Source organism: Hylaeus volcanicus, chromosome 5 (assembly GCF_026283585.1).
Source record: "Hylaeus volcanicus isolate JK05 chromosome 5, UHH_iyHylVolc1.0_haploid, whole genome shotgun sequence".
Lineage (NCBI taxonomy): Eukaryota > Metazoa > Arthropoda > Insecta > Hymenoptera > Colletidae > Hylaeus > Hylaeus volcanicus.
Genome location: NC_071980.1, coordinates 24,446,455 through 24,468,542, shown reverse-complemented (window position 1 = coordinate 24,468,542; position 22,088 = coordinate 24,446,455). Strand labels below are relative to the sequence as shown.

General features: G+C 37.7%; 1 protein-coding gene across 2 annotated transcripts; it reads right to left on the bottom strand.

Annotated features, from left to right (window-relative positions):
* Window positions 1–9,265: 9,265 nt before the first annotated feature.
* LOC128876220 (uncharacterized) lies at window positions 9,266–19,734 on the bottom strand. Of its 2 annotated transcripts, none has more exons than XM_054122396.1 (4): window positions 19,450–19,734; window positions 14,191–14,285; window positions 12,550–12,936; window positions 9,266–11,814 (listed from the first exon to the last, which is right to left on the bottom strand). In XM_054122396.1, the coding sequence occupies exons 1-4, from the start codon at window positions 19,462–19,464 to the stop codon at window positions 11,601–11,603; spliced, it is 711 nt and encodes a 236-aa protein (XP_053978371.1). In that variant the 5' UTR covers window positions 19,465–19,734; the 3' UTR covers window positions 9,266–11,600. The 2 variants fall into 2 exon arrangements, with proteins under 2 accessions (XP_053978371.1, XP_053978372.1); XM_054122397.1 differs by lacking the exon at window positions 19,450–19,734 and adding an exon at window positions 15,666–15,709.
* Window positions 19,735–22,088: the final 2,354 nt, after the last annotated feature.

Here is a 22,088-nt window from a genome sequence, read left to right as displayed (position 1 = left end):
ATGAGGTCACGTAAGAGAAATTATGCACGTATAAATGTTGAATAAAATAATTTAGCGAACCCCATGGAGCGTTAACGCGAACCAGTGCTCCAAAATTTATTCCTGTTTTTACTATTTCCAGCTTGGCCGGTAGTCGGTGAAAAATATTCCACTATTAGCCGTCTGAAATTTCCACTCAAGAATTTGCTTTAGGTGATGCAGGTCTGCTAACTTAACGAGTTTTGCAACTTCTGTTACACATAGGCTCATTCGTGGAATTAATCTCCACGAAGGAAAAATACGATTAGGTATAAATAAATTCAGAAAATAATTATCTAAAGGAATTATATAATTTTCTGAAGGATACTAGATATATACTTTTATTCGGGTGACACAAATTTATCTCATTTGGTTAATCGAAATATTAAAATTTCATCGAACCTTGCTTCATTTGCTCGAATATTTTCGCAATTCGAATCTATTGGCGAAATGGCTTCAATTCAGACTTAGCGTGGTACAGAATTAGAAACAAAAGGAACGAATGCATGTAAAGTTCCCGTTGCGTCGTGTTAACCTATGAGTTGCATGTAATAATTATGTGTCCTTCAGCTTTGTGTCGGTGAAAAAGTTTCAAAGTTCAAATGTCAGACTTGAACTACCGTTACGAGCACTGTTGCCTATATTTAATCACCTTGCAGTTAACTCGTGAGTATCCTTTTCGTCGTGAAATTGTGCATAAAGAATAATGACGCCTGCGAACGTTGATTGATGAATTGGAGGGTTTATAGTTTTACGTCGACTAAAAATTACTCTCTGCAAATGAGAATCTTGTTATTTAAAATAGTGTAAGTAGGAAACGAAGCTAAAATTTAGAAAAAATATTTTATTTCATTTACAACGTTGTACTTTATATTTTGCAATATCTAAATTTTAACACGTCCTGTTTAAATATATAATATATATTTTTAATTGCAAGATTTAAGTTCTCGAGGACTTCGAGTTAATTAATGTGTCGTGTAATCAATTAAGACTCGACTAATGTTTCTGCAATTTTCTAATCTCATTTATTGTTTTTTACGATATTATATATACTTCATACTGTTCTAATAGTGCTTTATAGGCTGCGCAATCTATTAGATGAAGTTTGCTGAAAACGGACAAGTTACTTTGTCGGTTCATACATACCGGTCATACATTTATGGAATAGAATGAGACAGAAGAAACCAGCTAGCACGCGCTAAATATCTAATTATAGCGCTGTATGCGACTTTACTTTCAATGATGTAAGAGTGATTACTTCAATTAAGTAACGTTTATGAGATTAATTTAATTCTTACATACTCAAATTGGCAGACCTGGTTCCCTCGAAATTAATTAATCATTTAATTATATAGTTGTGACTGATGAAGCACTAGTTAGAACAGTACACCTACCTTAAATTTCTACTATTATCGTATTATTATATTTCCAAGCAGCAGTAAATTTATTAGATCAGGAATTTATATTGATCTGTTACGTATTATCCATAACGAACAAGTTATAATAAATTAGAATATTTTCTATGAATAGCAACGAGTAAAGAGTACTGATAAAATCAGAATGAATTCATTAAAATTCATGTCTTAATTTAATATACTTATATAATACGCGAATTACAAGAGTCTTTTAATTATTAATACCCACAATGCTTAATATTAGGAATATGAGGATAACTGAATTCACAATCATACCTGAAGTGGATTCGATTTGAGATTAGAACGTTAAGAATAAATAAAACCATCATGCATTCTAGTCCTGCTTTGCACAAGATTGACAAATAAAGGAAACTACTCGATAAACGATTCGAAAAAACTCATCAAAAGAAGGATCGTATACTATTTATTCAATTTACATAACGCTGTACAAAATAATAATCGCTCAATTTCTTCACGTCGTCCTAGTTTAAATTAACATTCTTCCCTGTTTGTTTCCTCAGCTTTCTAAACGGTTCTTATATTGGGGATTCGACTTCTGCAACTTCAAAATGGCGGAGCATAGCGCGACGACTCACTTTTACGTTTACTCGTGGAATTCGAGTGAAAATTTGCGCCGCGTGTGCAAGGAACGGGTAAAGAGAGCATCGAGTGCTTTGCTTGTTACCTTGAAACTGACCGAACGCAAGGCTGAATCGCGATTTGTTAAAACAGTGTCCGACCTTTGGAAACGCGCCGAGCGTTTTCACTTGGCTTTTACGAAACAGGCAGCTGACTGTCTCGGAGCCTAATGTTAAATTAGCGGGGGATTTACGTTTTGCAACTTTCTATTGGCGTATTATTTGTTGTAGGCCAATACTTTGTGTCTCGGCCTCTTGCTTCCGTAACTTTCTTCAAATATATAACTCCAATCCATTGCTACGTACGACATTAATAATTAATTGCTACATAACTAATTCAATCGATAACGTTATTAGAAAGTGGTACCTATTAGCATAAAAATTGTATTTGATATATTATAAGTATACTTTATTATTATATCAATTTTCTTTTACCAATGTACTAGATTTCTTAAATTATTATTCTTGTCCTCAATATTTTAGAAATTATTATTTTTGTATCCCATTTTTCATAAATGAGATATAATAATTATACATTACTATAATTACAATTTAGCATTGACACAAACCCTTTATAATACAATGGCTTAATTTTACTTCGCAGTTGCATTATTATTAACTGGAATTCTGAACTCAGGCACAAGTATTAATTAGCCTAGTCAGAAAGCACAGTTCCACCAAGAAACCGCTCACGTAACAGAACCCACAAAGGTAAATAAACCTATGGCAACTTTTGCCCTCTTAAAAGTCCAATGATCGCCGCTCCTTGCAACAAAGATCGGCCTCCATTGTGGTTCCCACGCGAATTTCATGCATGACCCACTCGAATCCCATTCATGGCTCCCATATTAATTATAACAACGGACGATTCCATTACGTAGCCGCAACGGACGTCGAAGTAATTGCCGAAGTGACAATATTTGTCTCCTTGAAGATGCAATAGAATTGCATCATTGCGTAATTTTATTACATCTTCAAGGCCTTTGGGAAGATTTCATTCGGTGCAACACCCCACGTGGGGCGTGCACCAAGCGATTAAGGGCCATGGTAATTAACCACCGACGACCCAGATTACGCCTTCGTCCAACGTCATTTCGTCGATGACCCCTCTTTGTGGCGTGGTCTCAATGCCAGTCGGTGAAAGGGAGATCGGATGGTCAATTTTGTGTGTCCATCAAGAAGCAATCGCGCCGTCTTTTAACCTTATTCAAAGAGTAGAAGATGAATACGTAACCAGCTTCTTTCTCGTTACTGTTAAATAAAAAAAAAGAAATTTGTTGGCCTCGAAGCAGATGATTTTATCAGTTTCAATCCTTTGTATTCGGATGTATCTCGTCTGAGTGGGCATGGTAGGTCTAGTGAACTTTTTTTATGGTTGGCACGAAGAAGCAAATTAATAATGCAATGTTAGATTTATTGGGCCAAAGAAACAGAACATAAAAATACTTGTTCTTTTAATTATAAAGATTTTTTGTTTATTATTTATCGAAGCATATTTTGATACGTTTTTCAAGCTTTCATTTTACGTTTGGACTATTTATTTTAGAACCTGTAAATGTTACAATTAAGATTATTATGTAAATGTGTATCGAAGAGAAACAACCTCCTGGTCTTGTTAATCTTCTAGAGTATCCAATAAATTTTTACTGGAGTAATTCTCGCTGAAATAACAATACACATTTATCCATAAATAACGAATAACGTTTCGTCGACTAGAATCATTACTGGATACTCACGACTAAATCTCAGTGATTTATTCACTGATTGAAATCAAATTTACTCAACTCTGGAATATTTCTTAAAGTATCTACGAGCAGTAGTGCACATATGGTCCAGTCTTGTCGTCATAAATAATGGTATCTGTGTTAACGACGGAATCGATTCTTCAGGAATAGAATTATACGGGGGTTTATCGAATATTTTCGATTGGCCAATAACCAGTTTCGAGCGTGATTTGGAGCGGAAACATTGCGGGTGATTCAGAAACTTCCGGTAGAATCCAAGAGAAAGATTATGGCCGTTTCAGCGCGCGAACCGTAGAACGATATGACTTACTGGAAGGTATGCAAGGTCAGCCCGAATAGAACTGCAAACTCTCGCCTTTCACGTGTCACCCTCTTCGGAAATGCGCAGAGCCACGCCACTCGTTAACGATTAATTTGAGGCCACTCGTGGAATTAAATCAAACTGTTGGAGCGATACATTTTTTTTTTCCACGTCGCTATCGTTTGCGATTTCCATAATTAACTTAACGTCCAAGGGACATTGGCAGTGATTCGATTGCATTGGAAATTACCCAACGAGGAACTCACTTTGTCGAGCATCTACTTTGCATCCACTATAACGGACGTGACTCGAATGATTAATTACGTTCGTGGAATGCTTTATTGACTCGTAGTACTTCGTATAATTACGTTTTCAAGATCAGCTGCTGTTGAAGAAAAATCAAAGGTCAAAACATCGTACTCGGTCTGATCAGATGATTCGGATAACCAGAAATTTGAACAAGAAAATAGTAGATTTAAATGAATTTTGATATAAACAATGATAGAACGTTAAATTTCGAGCATGTGAGAAATAGGTGAATAAAAATATTCTGAGCATAAGAAAACCTTTGTAGCTTACACAATATCAATTATAACCGAGCAAATGGAGCCACAAGTATTATCATCTAACATTGCCTGAAATATTATCACATATTTCACAACCCTCAGCTGTTTCTAATACGTTTCAGTGCCACGGTAAGGAAAAGCTGGCTTGCACGAATATAAATGCATTATACTTTTTAATTAAACCACGCGAAGCCGAGCACCCTACTTTGGAAGTCGAATGGGTATTATCTTAACATGTCAAAGGAATTTTGTAACAATTTTTTACCGTGGCCCCGTCGATGTTGTTTTCACTGGCATTCTTTTCAGCGGGCGCAGCATTCTCTAATTGAACATACTCCACTTTCTACTTCTATGTAACAATCCGAAACGTTGTTACATCTATGCGTTGCCAACAACGAGATCACGCTCGAATTGGAAGTGTTATTGCAAAGACGTGATTAAACTCTGCTGCACTCGTGATTGAGAAATACTTTTTTTCGCTCGCTCGACTTTTTCCTCTCACAATAGAAAGTATTAAGCGTTATTGCAAATAAGCTGTTTGAAATCTCGTCCGAAACATGAAGTATATATTTAGATGTTTTTGTATGAGTGGGTATATTTGAAATAAATATTATTCTTAGTGAAGGCGAAATAACATTCACGTGAATTTTTAGACCAATTACTGCTTAGGTTAGTAATCGTGTATACCTATATACATTGCCTTTGGTACCTAACATTTAATTTACATACATTTCTTTGTCATTCTTCTTTGCATTCAATTTTGAATTTCTTATGCATATAAACTTGTTACAGTACAAGCTTATTATTATTATCTTTGTTACTGAAATAATCTATACAGAGAAGTGGTTGCGAACGTCACAACCTTTGCTCTTTTACGAAACAAGATGCCAGGGCAATTCTCGTGCGAATTTCCGTACCAACCGGATAGATTACTTCTTCAACATGGGAATTTCCATGAACTTATTGTCCTATCTTCTGGACCCAACAATTGCTGTCCATTATTTATGGAAGGTCATACTATGTGAATTCTTAATCACGATTAATCCTCCGGCGATCCTCTTATGACAATACAGACGTTGCACTTGTTTCCACTTTTTAGTCTCTCACGATCCAAGTTTCACGGACATCTTGATGTACGGCGCAGTTATGAGAAAATATTCGCGCAATTAAGCGAGAGAAACAGGGAGAATACGCGCAAATATTTTATTCGTGTCATTGCGTCATTTTCTAAACAAATCATTAATGAGAGTAAAACTTTGATCGGCCAGCGATAAATTAATCCGTTTTAATTCTCGTATTATTTACGGTCCACTATCAGTCGTCGGTGCGATATAAACGAACTTTAATAAATTTTGTGGCGAACCATTTAATCACACAGGCGCAGTAAAAGATGAAATGAAAGTCGTGCGTGTGTTTAGCTCGAGTAAAGGAAAGCAAGTTCTATCGATATCTGGCTCGATAGACTGTCGTACCACGCCTTGCATCAGAATGTCACTAAAGGCGAACGCGGAATCACGAAATTGCGTACGACTGTATAAATGAAATGCTCATAGGTGCTTAGAAAATAAACCTAGCCTTCTGTCGCGGTAGATCAAATATTTTTCATTTTCTCAGACTATGACTCGCGTTTTCTTCGTGTTTTCTTGCCGCGGTTCCTGCTTCAACTTCAAGACAAGGATTCTGTTTCGATACCAGACTTCTTATCGCGTTTGCTATGTAACTTTCGGTTCTATTTATACTTTTTCGCGGTGCCGCGTAACCTCCTGTTAGACGGCAAACAAATGTTACAGCAGAGGTAAAGTTCTTTGATAGAAATACGAAACATTGTGTCCTCTTTCTATATATTGATATTTAGAGATTCTAAATGTAATTTAAATGAATTTGTTATTCGTCAATTATTAACCTGTTATTTATAATGTCTTATTTGTAGGGTATTGAGGTACCTGTTGGGATACCTTCTTCTTTACTATGGCCCGAGCGATCGGTAGACAGCATGTAGGGGTCAACGAAGATTTTCCAATAACAATTTGTATTTTTCATAGATGTAACTTCGCTTCGTGACATCTTCACTCGTAACTTAACATAAATAAAGATTGTCATCTCGGTAACGACTCGAATTATCACATAAAACCATATAGTATTTGAAAGTCACCTCTCGACTGCAAAGGACTCAAGTAACCTCTTCGTAAAAATGCATTTCGCTGAATAACAATTCCATTCAAGGTCCTCCAGCTCTCCAATCGTAGACAGTTCAGCGATCCCACGATTCTCATGCAGAACAATGCACACAATTCATCGCTGATAAATCACTGTAAATATTGTTCGGAGTTATTATAATACGTTGACTCAAGCTTGGTTTAAACTATGTTCTAGGCTCCTTTGAATATTAAAAATATTATAAATACAGAGAAAATGTGACCTGAAAGAATCCACGAAGAGTGCTTGGGAATTAATTACAAGCAATCCTGAATTTAACGTTAAATACGAAATACGTTAAATGTATGCGACACAATAATTAATTTACATCCTGAGAGTCGATGATATTTATCCTTCTAAGAATACATAAGCAGCATACGCTGAGGTATGCATTAAAATTCGAAATAAAGAAGGGAACGCCGCGAGTCGTCGTAAGTTCGGTAAAGGGCATCAGGGTACGCTTCCAGCGGGCCCCGATCGGCAAGTAGATCGGCCAGATCGAGGAGCCCGAAGCGAGGGCACGTATATTGTGAAAGGTGGGCATGGGCGGTGGTCCGCGGCAGTCTCCACGTATCAGGTATGCGTAACGTGCATGTCCGCGTGCGGGACAGTTCAGGATCAGAATAAAAGGTTGGAGCATGAAGGCAGCCAACGGTTCCTGTTATACCCACATAGTGGCGTTCAGAATAGTCTCGGTTGTTCGCTGACGCCAGTCGCCCACTTGGGTCTCATTTTCACGGTGAACAAAGGAAATCTCTGAAGGTTGGGTTATCTGGAAGGCTGACGTGGAAGGTTGCGTTACGCGGACCTGGGGATCGCCACTTTTACAGACTCCTGAGTTAAATTTGGAGAATCTTAACATTATATACGTACGCCCTCGAGAAATGGGCTCAGAGATCCGTTTGTATTCGTTAGATCAATTTTTTAAAAATATCAGCTTATAAGGGACGATGAGACGAAACTTTTTTATATTTACAGTTTATTCATAGGATGGTTGGTTTCGAAAATAAAAATTGAAATGTTAGAATTTCGTTGCGAAAGTTTCAGGAAAAATGAAGTTTTTGTTTGGAGCGCCAGAAGAATTTATTCCTCGATTTATTTCTTAACTCCAATGATAATTACGAGCTTGAAAGAGACACAATATAAATATAAAGAGACACAATATTGCATAGTTAATAATTCTGCAATAAGGAAAATCTGCTTCTACTATGTCGGTCTAATTTTAAAGCTGCACCGCACGTGCAGTCGATGTTAGAGCGAGTGTAGATTCGAATCGTCGAGGAGAAACTTCAGAAACGTCTGACCGAGGAACAGTGCAAGGAAAAGAAAGTTAGCCACGAATTTCACGTTCAAACGCTGCTCTTTGCAGTTTCATAACTCTCGCAAAACGACCGTTGCCCGCCATTATGGGTCAACGTCGATTATAGTGGCGCGTTGGAACAACTCTGCAAATGCCGACCTCGCTGTACGAAGTAGCAATAAACTGTCTAAGTGTCTGTGACTGTTTAAGCATCGGTAGCTATTTAAGTGTCAATGGCGGTGAAAATATAGCCATTGAACTCTCTGTGGAAGGATAAGCAAAAATTAGTCTGAATCTAAAAGCGTTCATTCTCATCGACTCTGTTGGCGCGCAAAAATAAGAGCACGTTCAGTGAGCAAGTTTCACCTACAGGTGCCCCACATAATTACACAATGCATCCGATGGTCGAAGACCGTGGATGAAATTCCTGGGTGTGGCGACAGCCTTCCTTGCAAGTACAAAAAACTACCAAGGTGTATGCAGTTGCATGGCTATCGATGGCGTCTGAGCCATTCGTGCGTCCAGACAAGGTCGTCCATTTTGGTAGTCGTTGGCGTTGTAAACGAGGAGAGGCTTGCTTTTCATTTCTTGCCACGCATCGAGGAGAGAAATTTGTAGTCAGAGTGAAGGGCTTGGAGCGAGCTCTCTTGACCAGTGAATTTTTTACTCGTAGTTCCCGGACACTTTGTACAAGGGAAGCTGGCTTGATTCGTCGATTTATATTTGTTATTGGGTACTTTCATAATTTTCGATATCTACGAGTATGACATATGAAATTGTTAGAAAACTTGTTAACGATAACAAGTTACACAGCTTTTTAACAAAAACAAGGTAGAGAATTCTTAATAGCTAGGAATCTTGACTTACAAAAGATTTAAAAATGTTTTTGGTGAGTAATAGAGTTCATCTTTTTCAACTGTCTTATTTCTTGAGAAGGTGAAAGGCAACTAGAAAAAAAAATGACGAGGAATAATTCAAGAAAGATTGATAAAACTATGTAGCTTATTAGCATAAATACGCAGCTTTGTTTACACCCGTAGTAAAGGGGGTCGCATACTCCAATGATCAAAACAACTGTCACCGCACTCTTCCATAAATACTTTATTACGCAGTACAGTAAATTACCATAAAACAATGCAGATAGCACATAAAATTAATGTCCTTACTATACTAACACGTGTAACATTTGTAACAGTATCTCTTCTTGGCTACAGAAATTTCTGACGATTGTATATACGAGATACATGATATTCAGTGTATTATTACATCGTCCAGTCATCGATTACTGCTTCTCTGTTAATCGCATGAATGTTTAGAAATCAGAGGTGGACAAAATTCTTATTTAGATAAGAATAAGAAATAGACAATTGTCTGTTTATCCTTAAACCAAAAATCACTGTACATATTGTTGGGAGTTACTACAATACGTTAACTCAAGCTTGGTTTAAACTATGCTCCAGGCTCCTTTGGATATTAAAAATAATACAATTATAGAGGAAATATAAACTGAAAGAAACCACGTAGTTTGCTTGAGAATTAATTACAAGCAACCCTGAATTTAACGTTAAATGAACGCGTAAAAATACATTAAATGTACGCGTCACAAAAATTAACTTACATAATTTAGACCTTCACGATAAAGAACATCTGAATCTTACAGTGAAATATACAATTTTAATCATAGAATCATATAACACGCTATGCGTCGCTTTTATTTGCCATCTTTGAATAGAATTTCGCCCATCTCTGCATGAATCTATCGACGCAATCCATTTGCATTTCCTATTGATCCTCGACGAAGGGAACTTATAAAAAATGAAATGTAAGTATCTCGCCTTCCTCAGTTCCTTGTTATTCATACAGGAATCTCGCAGACATAATCGCGATTCTTAAGGTGGATCGCCTACGACGCGTGCTGGACGGGTCGCCAGCATGCATGGATCGATTGATATCATCGGAAGGCCGGCTCGAAGGCATTCCAACTACGCGATTTTTTGCCAACGAGTCAAGTTCACCCATGCTCGCATTTGCAATTGCTCGCGACACGCTGATTAACATGAACGGGATTCCATTTCGCCAGCGCATATCTCGCGAATTGTTCACCCCAGTTGTCACGGGGCGACGAGGAAGAACGCAGTTACCAGTCGACGTCACTCAATCTGTATTTCAAAACAGCGGAACAACCTACCGAACGCGAGATGCCGTTACGATTCGGTGTAAACTAATAATTCCTTGATAAAAGACGCAAATAACACGCATAAGGGGCGGATCTTTTATCGAGGAGTTACTGTACAATTTTTATCACAAAATAACACACGCGCAGAGAATAGTCTGAGTCATTATGGTTTGAGCGTTAAAACTAAGAGATGCTAAAAAGAAACGTGTAACACTAAGAGATGTAAACAATTGAGTTACGAGAGTATAAAGAGGTAGAAGAACAGGTAGAAGAACGAAAAAGAGGTAGAGCTTTACAGAGGAACTACTTATAAGACTCGATATAAAAATCGCGAAGACAAAAGACGTGAAAATCATGCGGAAGGTAAGGTGGCAAACTATCGTCTTAAAAAGTATCCTTATCTGTAATCAATAATTAGTAAATATCAGTGATATAACTGGGTTTGGGTAATATAACTGGGTCCACGTTCTCCAACTCAGGTGAGTTTGTAAGAGTCCATGAAATATTTGGATAACCTGTGGGCATCACGTAGTCACTCACAAAATTTCAACCTCAAACAAGCACGTAAACAATCAGCATGCTTGGTAACCACGAATTCATTGATTCTAAATTTACAAGATATCTCCTGAATATTAACTTCGCGAATGTGCCCATCGTATCTTAAAATTTCAGTTTCCAAACTCAATGCCCACGAACTTGTTCAGTCGTTCAAGTGTTAACAATTCCAGTCGAAAAAATCCATAACAATTAAACAGAAGAAAATCTATAACATTTCAAGCTTACGTGTAGGTCAGCTTCGATATTCACGGATTGAATCACGGAATAATGACAGATACAGAAGCTTCAGTACGCGCGCCATTTCAGGTGGTTTCGTGGCTTTCCTTGGCTCCTATGCGCAAGGGAGATGCGCAAATGTCCAATCACTTTGCAATAGGCTATTTGAATTGCTCAACTCCAAAAACTTCTTCAAAGAGACTCCCTCAACAAATTATATTTTACGAGATAATTAAAAACAAAACACTCACGGTACCGATCCCAAGTTAACAGTTCCCTTATCTTTTCAATAAAATCCAGAAATTTTGTTCTTGCAGTTAGCCAATGATTTACATACGCCACGGGTAAGATCCGCAGCCTGTCATTATTCTGTGATCGAACCGATTCGTGGAAACTGGCCCCAACAGACGCGTCAGCGGAATCGGCGTTAATAACGCAATATTTACACGCGGCGAGGCGGTGGCGGGATCTCTATCGCCTGTAATTAACCGTGTAAGAGGCTAACCCGGCATTGGGATCGACATTGGGGCCTGAACGACCCTGAATTCCGCTTTGTATCGGCGGGACGCGATACGCGGGAGGTTGTTGTTGGCCCTGATATTGTGGTTGATACTGGGATCCGTACTGCGGTCGATACTCTGGCTGATACTGGGGCTTCGGTTGGTACTGCACTTGCGTGGGATACCTGGAAAGCCGAGAAACAGATGCTGCCAGTTAATACCGCTGTTTATTTTCCCGCGAGCCGAGTCGGGAGTAGCCGCGAGTCGAGCAAGTCACGTTCGCTGCACTTTCAAGTGAGATTCACTTGACATTTACGTGGCTCGTTGCACAGAGATGCGCGAACTTCATGTTGAGGAAGTCCCCCCTCCCCGTCTACGGTTCGTGGAAATGGTAATGGCCATTTCGCGATCGTAATCTGGCGCAGGGAACATTGTTAGCGATGGGATTTCGATCATCTTCTTTCCTAAGGACCTTACTTGGAATTGACAACCCTTACATCTTATATGGATTTGCTTTGAGTTTTGTATGTTTAAAGATCTCTGTGATTATTATTAATTTCAGGTATTAATCTGTGCATTAATCTGGTTTTGTTCAAGATACTTTTGGCACACCCTGTATGAATCTAGGAGATATTTGGCAACAGGAATTATAGATGTTCACGTGGGTCTACGAATATGTAAAATATGAAGGGAATTATTTTTCTGTTAAATACGATAAAATCTTACGGAATTCGCATTTTACTAAAAATTTAATTTTGTAATTAAATCAGTTTCTCTTTAACTTTGTGCAGTCTTGGGAGTTACAAAACGATTTTCCCCACTCAAATCGATCGATTCTTTCAGAAATAACAGATAAATTGATTCTTTGCTTCCAGCGTAAGGCAAGTACTAATAATCAGAGTAATTGATTAGTCACTGACCTGGGTGGATTATAAATCGGCGCTGGAATCGGCTTAGGCGTATTCTGAACGAGTGGTTGCCGAGGGATCGGCTCGTAACGTTCCCCATTAGTGTATCGAGGATCCGTGTAATAAATAGACGGGTCTTCCTTGTACGAACCGTCGTCGATGGGTTCGTTAGGGTCAGCGATGCTGTTACCCCTTAACGTGGGCGGTGGGACGTTTATCCCAGGACCAACAGGCTCGAAACCACGTCTCGATGCGCCGTATTCAATCTCGCGAACGCTTCCGGTATCGTCGACGAATCCATATTTTCCATAAACTTCGCCAGTTGGATACTTCGATTCGATCTTGTACGAACCATCAGCTGCCTCATAGCCATAGCTGTAGCTGCCATCTTCGTTGTGCCTGGCCAGGATATGAATTAATTAGACAACTCAGTGGTCCAATATCAATTTTCAAAACCGTACTTTGTATGATATTTATAAAATATAATATAATTTTAAGTTTACATATCGTTCGAAACAATTTATGATTGATAAATTCTGTATTGATATACTTTATTAGTAATTTTCATTCTTAAAAACCACTCCTCCTTTAAATTAGAAAAATGCTTGTTAAGCTACTTTGTCCATCAGTAATTGATACACCTAAAAGCAATTGACATTATTGACAACTACTTAATTACTAAAACAGTTGTCAAAAGAGAACACTTTCAAAGAATTATCTTGCATAGACACTGCGTGTAATTTAAAAATAATAGGGAAAAGGAATTAATTCTTGCAAAATAATTTAAATGCATTAGATGATTCATGTGTCAGCGATTAGCATTGCATCTTACGTCAATCGGTCACGAATGTCCGCAGAGGAATTACACAAACGCACGAAATCAGACTAACGCAATACAGCCATTGTCTATCTGTTGCAGAATCGGTGAAAAGTATAGACTTGCCCTTGAAATTGCAGAATAATCGAAACTTCTTACAAAACTATTCACCGCTACGCCCACATAGAGGGTTTACGCGCAGTTTTCGCAGTCGCTCGTTGCTTAAGAATCTCTGCATAAATTAGGCGTGTGCAGGCAGTAGCGCTTTCTCGAGTGAAACAAATTTCCATTTCCGTTTAGGAGATATTTCTGGTCTGGACAGTATGCTTTCAAATTTATTACAATACACCTGGTCGTCAAAGTAAACGCATACATTCGTAGCTTTTACAATTTTACTGCAACACTTTCTCAAAGGATCAAAGGAAATAAAATTTCTATTCTATTCTCGAAAGTTTAAAAATCTTCATTTAATCCCTATCATATTCTAGTTACTTAGTTCTCCCGAAGAAGATCATACGTTGCGTGGTCGAAACATTAAACAAAATAGAATTGTATTATAACGACATTATAAAACATAATAACACTTCCTTAAATGGTCGTTCCATTCATGACATTTCTGTGATTGAATAGAAAGGAATGAACACTAAATGTTTAATTCTTTAATTTAACGAATACGGATGATCAAAAGAATACGTCTTTTCAATTTTTACACAGAGATATTTTCTATTAAGAAATTCAGTTTTTCCGAGCAGATAGTAAGGTTGTAAGTTTCCAAATGCGATTGGAATACAATGTTAGGTACGTTAAATGAGTAGAGATAGTAAAGCGGTACTTACTTGTTTATTTGCTTCAAAATGGGCACCGGCGTGGTCACAGCGTACTGATTGTGCTGGGCGAGCGCAAGGCCAGCGCAAAACAAGAGAGACAACACCTGGTGACACGGGTTTGCATAAAATAGTTGGCACTCGAATACTTTCCAATAACCTCGCGCGCGGTAAAAAATAACCGAGTGACGAGATTGCGCGTTTGAAATTCATTTCTACGTGGGGTTACCTCCGGGTTTCACAGTAAAAGAAAATCGCGAATGGACGGTTGACAAAACCATTCTTTCAAAAGGAAAGGCTAAGATACCTTGTAACGAATAATGCAATTCTCTGAATCATGCATTGCGATACATTTATTCGCTTCTTAAGTATTGTTGAATGTTGGTAAAGAACAATAGACAAAATATCTTTACGTTTTGTGTGTATTAATTAGTACGCGATAATCTCAATTAAAAACAGCACGAACAAATAAAATATCAGTGAAAATGAGTGCATATAATTTAATATTTAACTGCTTCTACCTAATAATTTTAAATAAATGTAGAAAATGAAGAATGACATCCAAGTGATGGGTAATAATCAATACACGAAAAGTCCACAGAAGACTATCATTTAAAATCACTATAAAACACATTTTATTCCATTTCTGTATATGCATAAACACACGGTTAAAATCTAATTACATTAGACAAAATCACCAACAACCACGTTGTACAAGGAATTGACCGCTTGTTTCAACCGTCGAGGCAGCTGAAGCGGAAAAAGCAGTGGTCTAGGTCGTTAAGACAATTAGAGAAGAAAAACACCGTACTAACAAATTATCCAGACAGTTAGAAGGAAAATCACTGATTGAAATAATACAAAAAAAAATGACGAATAAGTATTAATTCCAAGTTCTGATATTAACAACGATAGGAATAATTCATCCCTGAAGAATGAATTCGCACAGAAACGAACGCGTAAAGATGCACTATCGATGTTCCAAACAATTGAATTCGAGTAACAGCAAATTATTTGTAAAACACCTGTCCCGTAAAAGAAAAAAAAAATGGGAAAAAACACTGTCGATGACAATACAACAAATCCAAGTTTCCACAACGGGGCATCAATGAGACACTACCAGCCGAAGATGGGCAACATTTTATTTAGATAATAGATAACAAAAAAAGAAACTATCATGTGCAAATTTATTTGTGGAATTTATTCGAGTGGGAATTTTAATTTATATTTGTATAATTTTTATCCTTATTTGTAATAGACAATAAGATCAACATGTAGTAATTTATTTGTGATGTTATGTGATGTGACTTGTTTGTTTCTTCACAATGGTATATTTCATCTTTTTGTTCAAATTCAAATTTTTATTTATCGAGTAATGAATTAATAGGTGACCTTTATTTTTTTATTCACTGTTTGCAACTCTTATCCAGATAAAAATAGTGCCCATCTCTGTTGTCAGAGAAAGAGGAAAATCGAGGAGTACTCACGAGAAGACGCATGTCTCGTTGCTGATGAGGCAGACGCGATTGTATTATAGGATCGCTTTACACCGACCGCGGGGCAACTTATATAGGTCCCCTTCGGGAGCGGCGGGGCCCGCCCATGGGCCCGACCACCGCCTCAACCTCGCAGCGATCTCAGCGCGCGAGTTCACCGCACCGAGGAGCGACTTTGAAAATTTCTAAAGTGCCAATTTTCATTCACCGTCGAGCATGACATGCCTCCGGTTTTTGATGTGCCCATTCCTCTTGCATAAACGCGGAAAATAGGAAAATCGATTACGCTGCAACGTCGCGCAGTATGTCTCGAAACATGCTAGTACTCTTATTCTAACCAGTTTCGAGGCAATTTTCATGATTTCTTTTTGCGGGCGAAGTAATCGACAGAAGCTTATGAAATTTTTTATACTTATTTAACTTAAAATAATAACTTTTAAAATAATGAAAATATCCTAGTTTAGGACGTAGCGTGTAATGTATTTTATATAAAAGAAGTAAATTTATCTACCTCTCCAAAAAAGAGTGTCTTCTTAATTCGTCTTAATTTATAGAAACATATGATCTAATATGATAACAAATGAATTCGATATTCATAGGGTAATGATTAGTAAGATTGAAATTGATTTTGCAAAATTGAACTTTATTACCGCGAGTTACGTTGGAACGACTATAGTTGCAGTGAGAGAAAGTCCTTGATCGTACGTTTATATGGGGCATTTACGCTTCCAGAAACGTGACTTTGCAAGGTGATCTTCTTCAGGGCAAGTACGATGTATTCGCAAGGACATCGTGTGCAATATTGTATATACCTCGAACAAAAATACAGATAAAACTGTGCTTGAAAATGCAAAGAGAATTTCTATTATTCCACCTATTTATGGTTTCCTGAATTCGGTTATAGATAAGAGACTAGTTGTAGGGTTATAATTACACAAATAGTCGGTTAAGAGGATACTTTCTCGATCATATAAGAGAACTTCTTGACATTTATAGTGATAGTATTAAGGGCATTATAAGGCTCAACCGAATGAAATATACACTCTGCAATCTTGCAACCCAACCGCTCGATTCGTGAGAATCAATTTCTGAAGAAATAGCTTTCACGTTTAGAAGTATAATATCTTTTTAAGCGATTCTTTGGCGTTACACAACTTCCCTTAGGCATTCCCATCATTGGATCAACGATAACAATTTTAATACACACGTGAAATTAAAATGTTTTTATCCATTTATAAAATTAAGTAATGAATGCAATATTTATTGTATTAAAATAAATATTAGTCCAGTCATACATGACTCAGTCATTGTTTGAATTTAATAAAAAATGTACTTCCTGTTATTTCATACATTCCATTGCACTAAGCAAAAAGAACTCCTAGAATCAAACACTCATTTTATTTCAATGGATATCATTTACCTGTCATCATTTGTTATATTGTCATTTCCACTTACTACTCACAAAGTATTTCCCAAAAAAGTCAAATAACAAAAGTAAAAGTCTAAAACTAATAAATAATAAAATCCGGAAACTCCTGAATCAACTGATGCTCAATGAATCATTTCTTAGGCCTGTATATTTAGAGGTCACACGCTATTCTATCTGAATTTCATTCCTGGGATAATAGATTCGTCGCGTCGCACAATTTACCATTTAAAATCGTCCAGCGATTCGCGAGCGATCGTGATCGGAATGGATTTGTCGCGGGGAATATCTGCGTGCAGTTGCAGTGAAAGTAAGAAAGGACAGTGCTCCGGAATTTGTATTCATGGAATGATAAACAAGGCGGTCGAAGCGAGCGCGACGTTTTCGTTGCAATCGTGCCGGAGCCAGAAGGAGAGTTCAATGCTCGTCCGTCGCAGAGACATTAGGCTTGTCTCATTTATGCAACGCCGTTACGTACCCGTACGCAACAGCGTTATAATTCGATATTAATGCCGGCGTTCGTGCTATCATAGTAAGACGGAGGCGTTCACTTTCGTTGTTTTCGTCGACAAACGTCGTTCAAACGTGCTCGCATTCTGTAACCACGACGTCGTTCAACCCTAACTCCGACGCCGTCATTTATCGAATCGTTTCCTTCTCTTGACGTTCAGGTATCAGTTGGAGAGTTACGCGATATATGCCCATACAAGAATGTCTCTTCATAGACCCTGCATTTGCTGCTCTAATTGAATCCAATTTGCAACTTCGAATTTACAGCTTATACAAATATGAAAAATAGGTGTTCAATGTGACCCAAATATATGCATTTATGCAAAATGAATTATTTATTTATTCTACATGCACTTTTTGTTTATGTTGCATTAGTTTATCCTACACATATTTTGTATATTTTTAGATACGAACATATTGGATTCGCTAAATAATAATTATAAGATATTTATTTTTGCTATAATATCTATAACGAACTATGGAATTCCAAACAAATATTAAAAAAATAAAAATCACTTTGAATTACGGTAATAAAGGAAACTTACAGCTCGATTTATCTACTATTTCGTACATCAGTGCGCAATGATTCAAAGTTTAAATATACATAGAGCAAAGTACGTGTAATGATAACAATTATTTGATGATGAGTACATGTATTGAAATGTCTAGAGAACCAAGTAGGTTGCTGTGAACGAAGTTCTTCGATACACCGCAAGGTAACGACACCTTGTTACAATTGGAATCGCGAGTTGAACGCAGCGCCTGACCATGGCTGACCAATTCTACTGCGCAATACGAATGAGAACAGACGAAAGGCTGCATATTGAAGATAGCGAAACAATACTTGCAATAAATATTGTGAAACATTTTTCTTCTTGAAACTAGTAACTGCTTGAAACATAGCATTATTAAGAATTGAATAAATTATAACAGCTAAACCAGTAAACAAACAAGAAATGAGCTCAAGCTTACAGTATAGGTATAGGATAATAAGCATTATCACAATTACGTTATAATATACATTATACATTAATTAAATTAACACAATTTGGAACAATTTTTGTTAACTTTCAGTTGTTTACAGTTACAAATGAGTATAATGTTGTTATAACTAAAGGAAACTGAAAAATTTGAAATAAATGAAGAAGACAGTTTTAAATGCCCTCTATATCGATAAATTTTCAAAAATCTATACACTGTAAAACTGACCATGATTCATATCAAGAAACATTAAGGCTGACCCAATGTTGGTGACAGGCTCCTTTCTGCTCGTACATGTTCAAGCAGCGCAGTAGAATGAGTAGTCGATGATCAGGTGCAAAGTGGAACTAATGAATTTGTCGTTTGCTTGGATTTTGTTAAACATTATATTATTATTACGTAATTTATATATTTATTTTAACGTTTTCATTATAGTATCCTATTATGTCCTTGATACTAATATTTACATGCCTGAAACCGCTAAGTTAACTATCAGGGTATCAACTACTACACAAGAATCATATTTCGGGTCAGTGTAGCAATAAATAAAACAATTATTTAAGGGTATCTAACAATGATACAAAGTATTTAATAGATGGAAAAAGTTCCGCTCTGCAATTTGAATTTTGTTTAAATCGAATCTGACAGCCCGCGTGCAAGCACAATTAGATCTAAACTGCTCTCAATAAGCAATCGTAGATTTACTATTTCTACCGATACAAGAATTATTGGTCTCAGCCGTCTGCCACGATAACAAATGATAATCAAAAAACTGCCATAATTCGGTCTTCAGCACTATACAAACTTCTGCTCTCATTTCTACCTAAGTCTAACACAAGTCCTCTGCGACTTACCCACCGTAGAGATCCACATTAGGAGACTCGATGATAAAAGATGAGACAAACTCGCCCCGATAATGGTCAACGTTGCATATTCATGCAATTACTTTAATTGACTCGACCGATTCTTTATCGGGTATACTGGCCGTACTGGACCGCGCGGTGCCGTGACCGTCGACGATTAATCTACCCATATCTTCTGTTAATTCACAAATCTCGATTAGCGGGCCTATTCAGACCTCGGCCGAGGGTTCCTCGCGCCACCGTTGCGGACCCGCGCTTCGCGCATGATATACGAAATTGAAACGTCACATAAAACAGATTAAGGCGACGTATAATGAAAGGGCAATTATCGTTCCGGCGCGCACTTCGCCTATATTATCGTCGCGTATACCCCAAGTGTATTTCATCGGTGGAACGCGACGCCGCGCCGCGGCAGTAACTGTCAATGCCGTCGTCGTGTTACAAAGTTAAACGGTCGTGGTATGCGGTTAGGGACAGATTTTCGGGCGTGGGTGGAGGAGAGGGTGAGGAAGACAGGCTGCAGAAAACTTTTTACGACTGCGCGCTCCCTTCGAATCGTTTCTTTCGACGGTGGAATCCAGTCGAGGGCCTTAACGTTCTCGAGGTGGAACTAATCGCGGAATCGTAAGGCATCGCGAAACAAGAGGTACTAATAAAATGTGGCCACCGATTTTAGTGGATAATTTCGGTGACGTTTACCGATTTTTCTCGTTTCTTGGGGGAATTTTTGTTCGTTTATAATGGGAGCTTAAGGGAGCATATATTATTAATGGGTTTTATGAGAGATATAAGACGCATGACATGAGATTGTTAGAGGAAGGTTGAAATATTCGCGTTGATATGTTAAAATTTGTTTCATTTCCAAGACACCGCGACGATGATAATGGTAACCGCAGCTACAATTATTTACGGTTAGCTCTCGAATCAAGGATGAATCACGGCATTGGAACGATCCGCAACCGGTTCAATTTCGTTCGAATTATTTTGTCCCGTATATCATAATCGAGAGCCAATTATTGTTCGCGGCAGCGTATTCGGATCGCAATCAAACTGCACCTGCAATCGAACGAGCCCCGAATCGGTACGTAAATAAACGTGGCTTTGTTGGAACGACGGCGCGTATAAATCGGCGTGCTTTATGGTCCTTGTGAGTACTATACAGCGGCAATTAGCAGTTCTCGGTAGCTGAGAAAGATGTCGTTGTCGAGGATCGGTTTCCTGTAACAAAGAACGATGATGAAAATATATTTTAGTTAAACACAAAACCTCGAGTTGCAAGAAAGAAGAACTTCAACGTTGTAATATCAAATAATGTTGGAACTTAAGTTACCTTTATTTATTATTCTTCCAACCATCACAATGGTATAGTGTTACTGTTATTATAATAATTACTATAATGATTTTGTGGTATACAAAGCAAGTGCCGTTACGAAATGCAAAGCCGCTTAAAGTAATATCGTAAAATATCTTTTGACGCAGGGTATGGAATTTGAAGACATTCAAAGATAATATGTATCGTTTATAAATTCACGAAACGACGTCTTATCCCTCCTATTGACTTAAATCGAGAAGTTTTTGCTACCCTCGAGGATTATAAGATCCCAGAAAAAAGAACACAAGGCGGACGGCAAGTTACACGCTGCCAGGAAATCGAGCCTGAGCGATCGAAATTTTAATTAAATCACAGATCCACCTTCACGGTCGTTAAGCATCTCAAGAAAGGAGATTATTAAAAGATATTATCAATTAAAATGCAAAAAGAAGACGAGGCATTAAAGTTTGCATATATTCCAGGAGAAAATATCTTTTCATTGGAAATTTTTATTGGCAAACCGTGAATTATTTATGCGAAATAGAAACTTTTTACATTGATCGAATATATTATTTACACATTTATTTTACTTTGTACTCTGTTCTTGGAAGGCGTCCTTCTAAAATGGAGAGAGCATTTCTGTACCTGAGATTGTATGGACAAAAACGTATTACTATGTTTCTTTTAAACTCACTTGAAATGTAGTTGATTTTATTGCCCGGATTAACAATAGAGTTGTTTAAAAAAAGACTTTCGACTGGCACATTTAATGTTTCCACACACTCGTACTTTATATAAAAAAAAATCGATGTAGGTGTACGATTTTAAATGATGGATCACAATTTGCAATTGCCTAAAACGTTCACGTAACATCCACCTATGTTTCAGAAATTGAGTTCCTCGTTGGGCTTACTAACCCATTCCTCTAATTACCCATTAGATACCTTGTACGTTAAATGGCACACTAAAATGCAATTTTTCAAGAAAGAAGGTGTCCCGTAAGAGGCAACCTCTCAGTTTCTACGGGCGTTTATTTGAACTAATCGCCTAATGTTTTGTCGAACCAAGACGCGGCGCACAGCACAGAAAACCGAACATAATAGCAAGTAATTTCGCCGTGTTCAGCGTCGAACCGTGCGGTTAAACTTCTAAAAACGAGTCTCGCGGTGCGTTCGCCGACCTAAACGCGTGGTTGCTTCAAATACCACCGCCGACTTGGTAGTTTCTAAAAAGCCACGGAGTCGCATATTTTCCCGCGGCGCTCGTATGCAAATGGAAATTCTGTGTGGCATCCAATTAAAACGTTTCTCATGGCCGGTAAT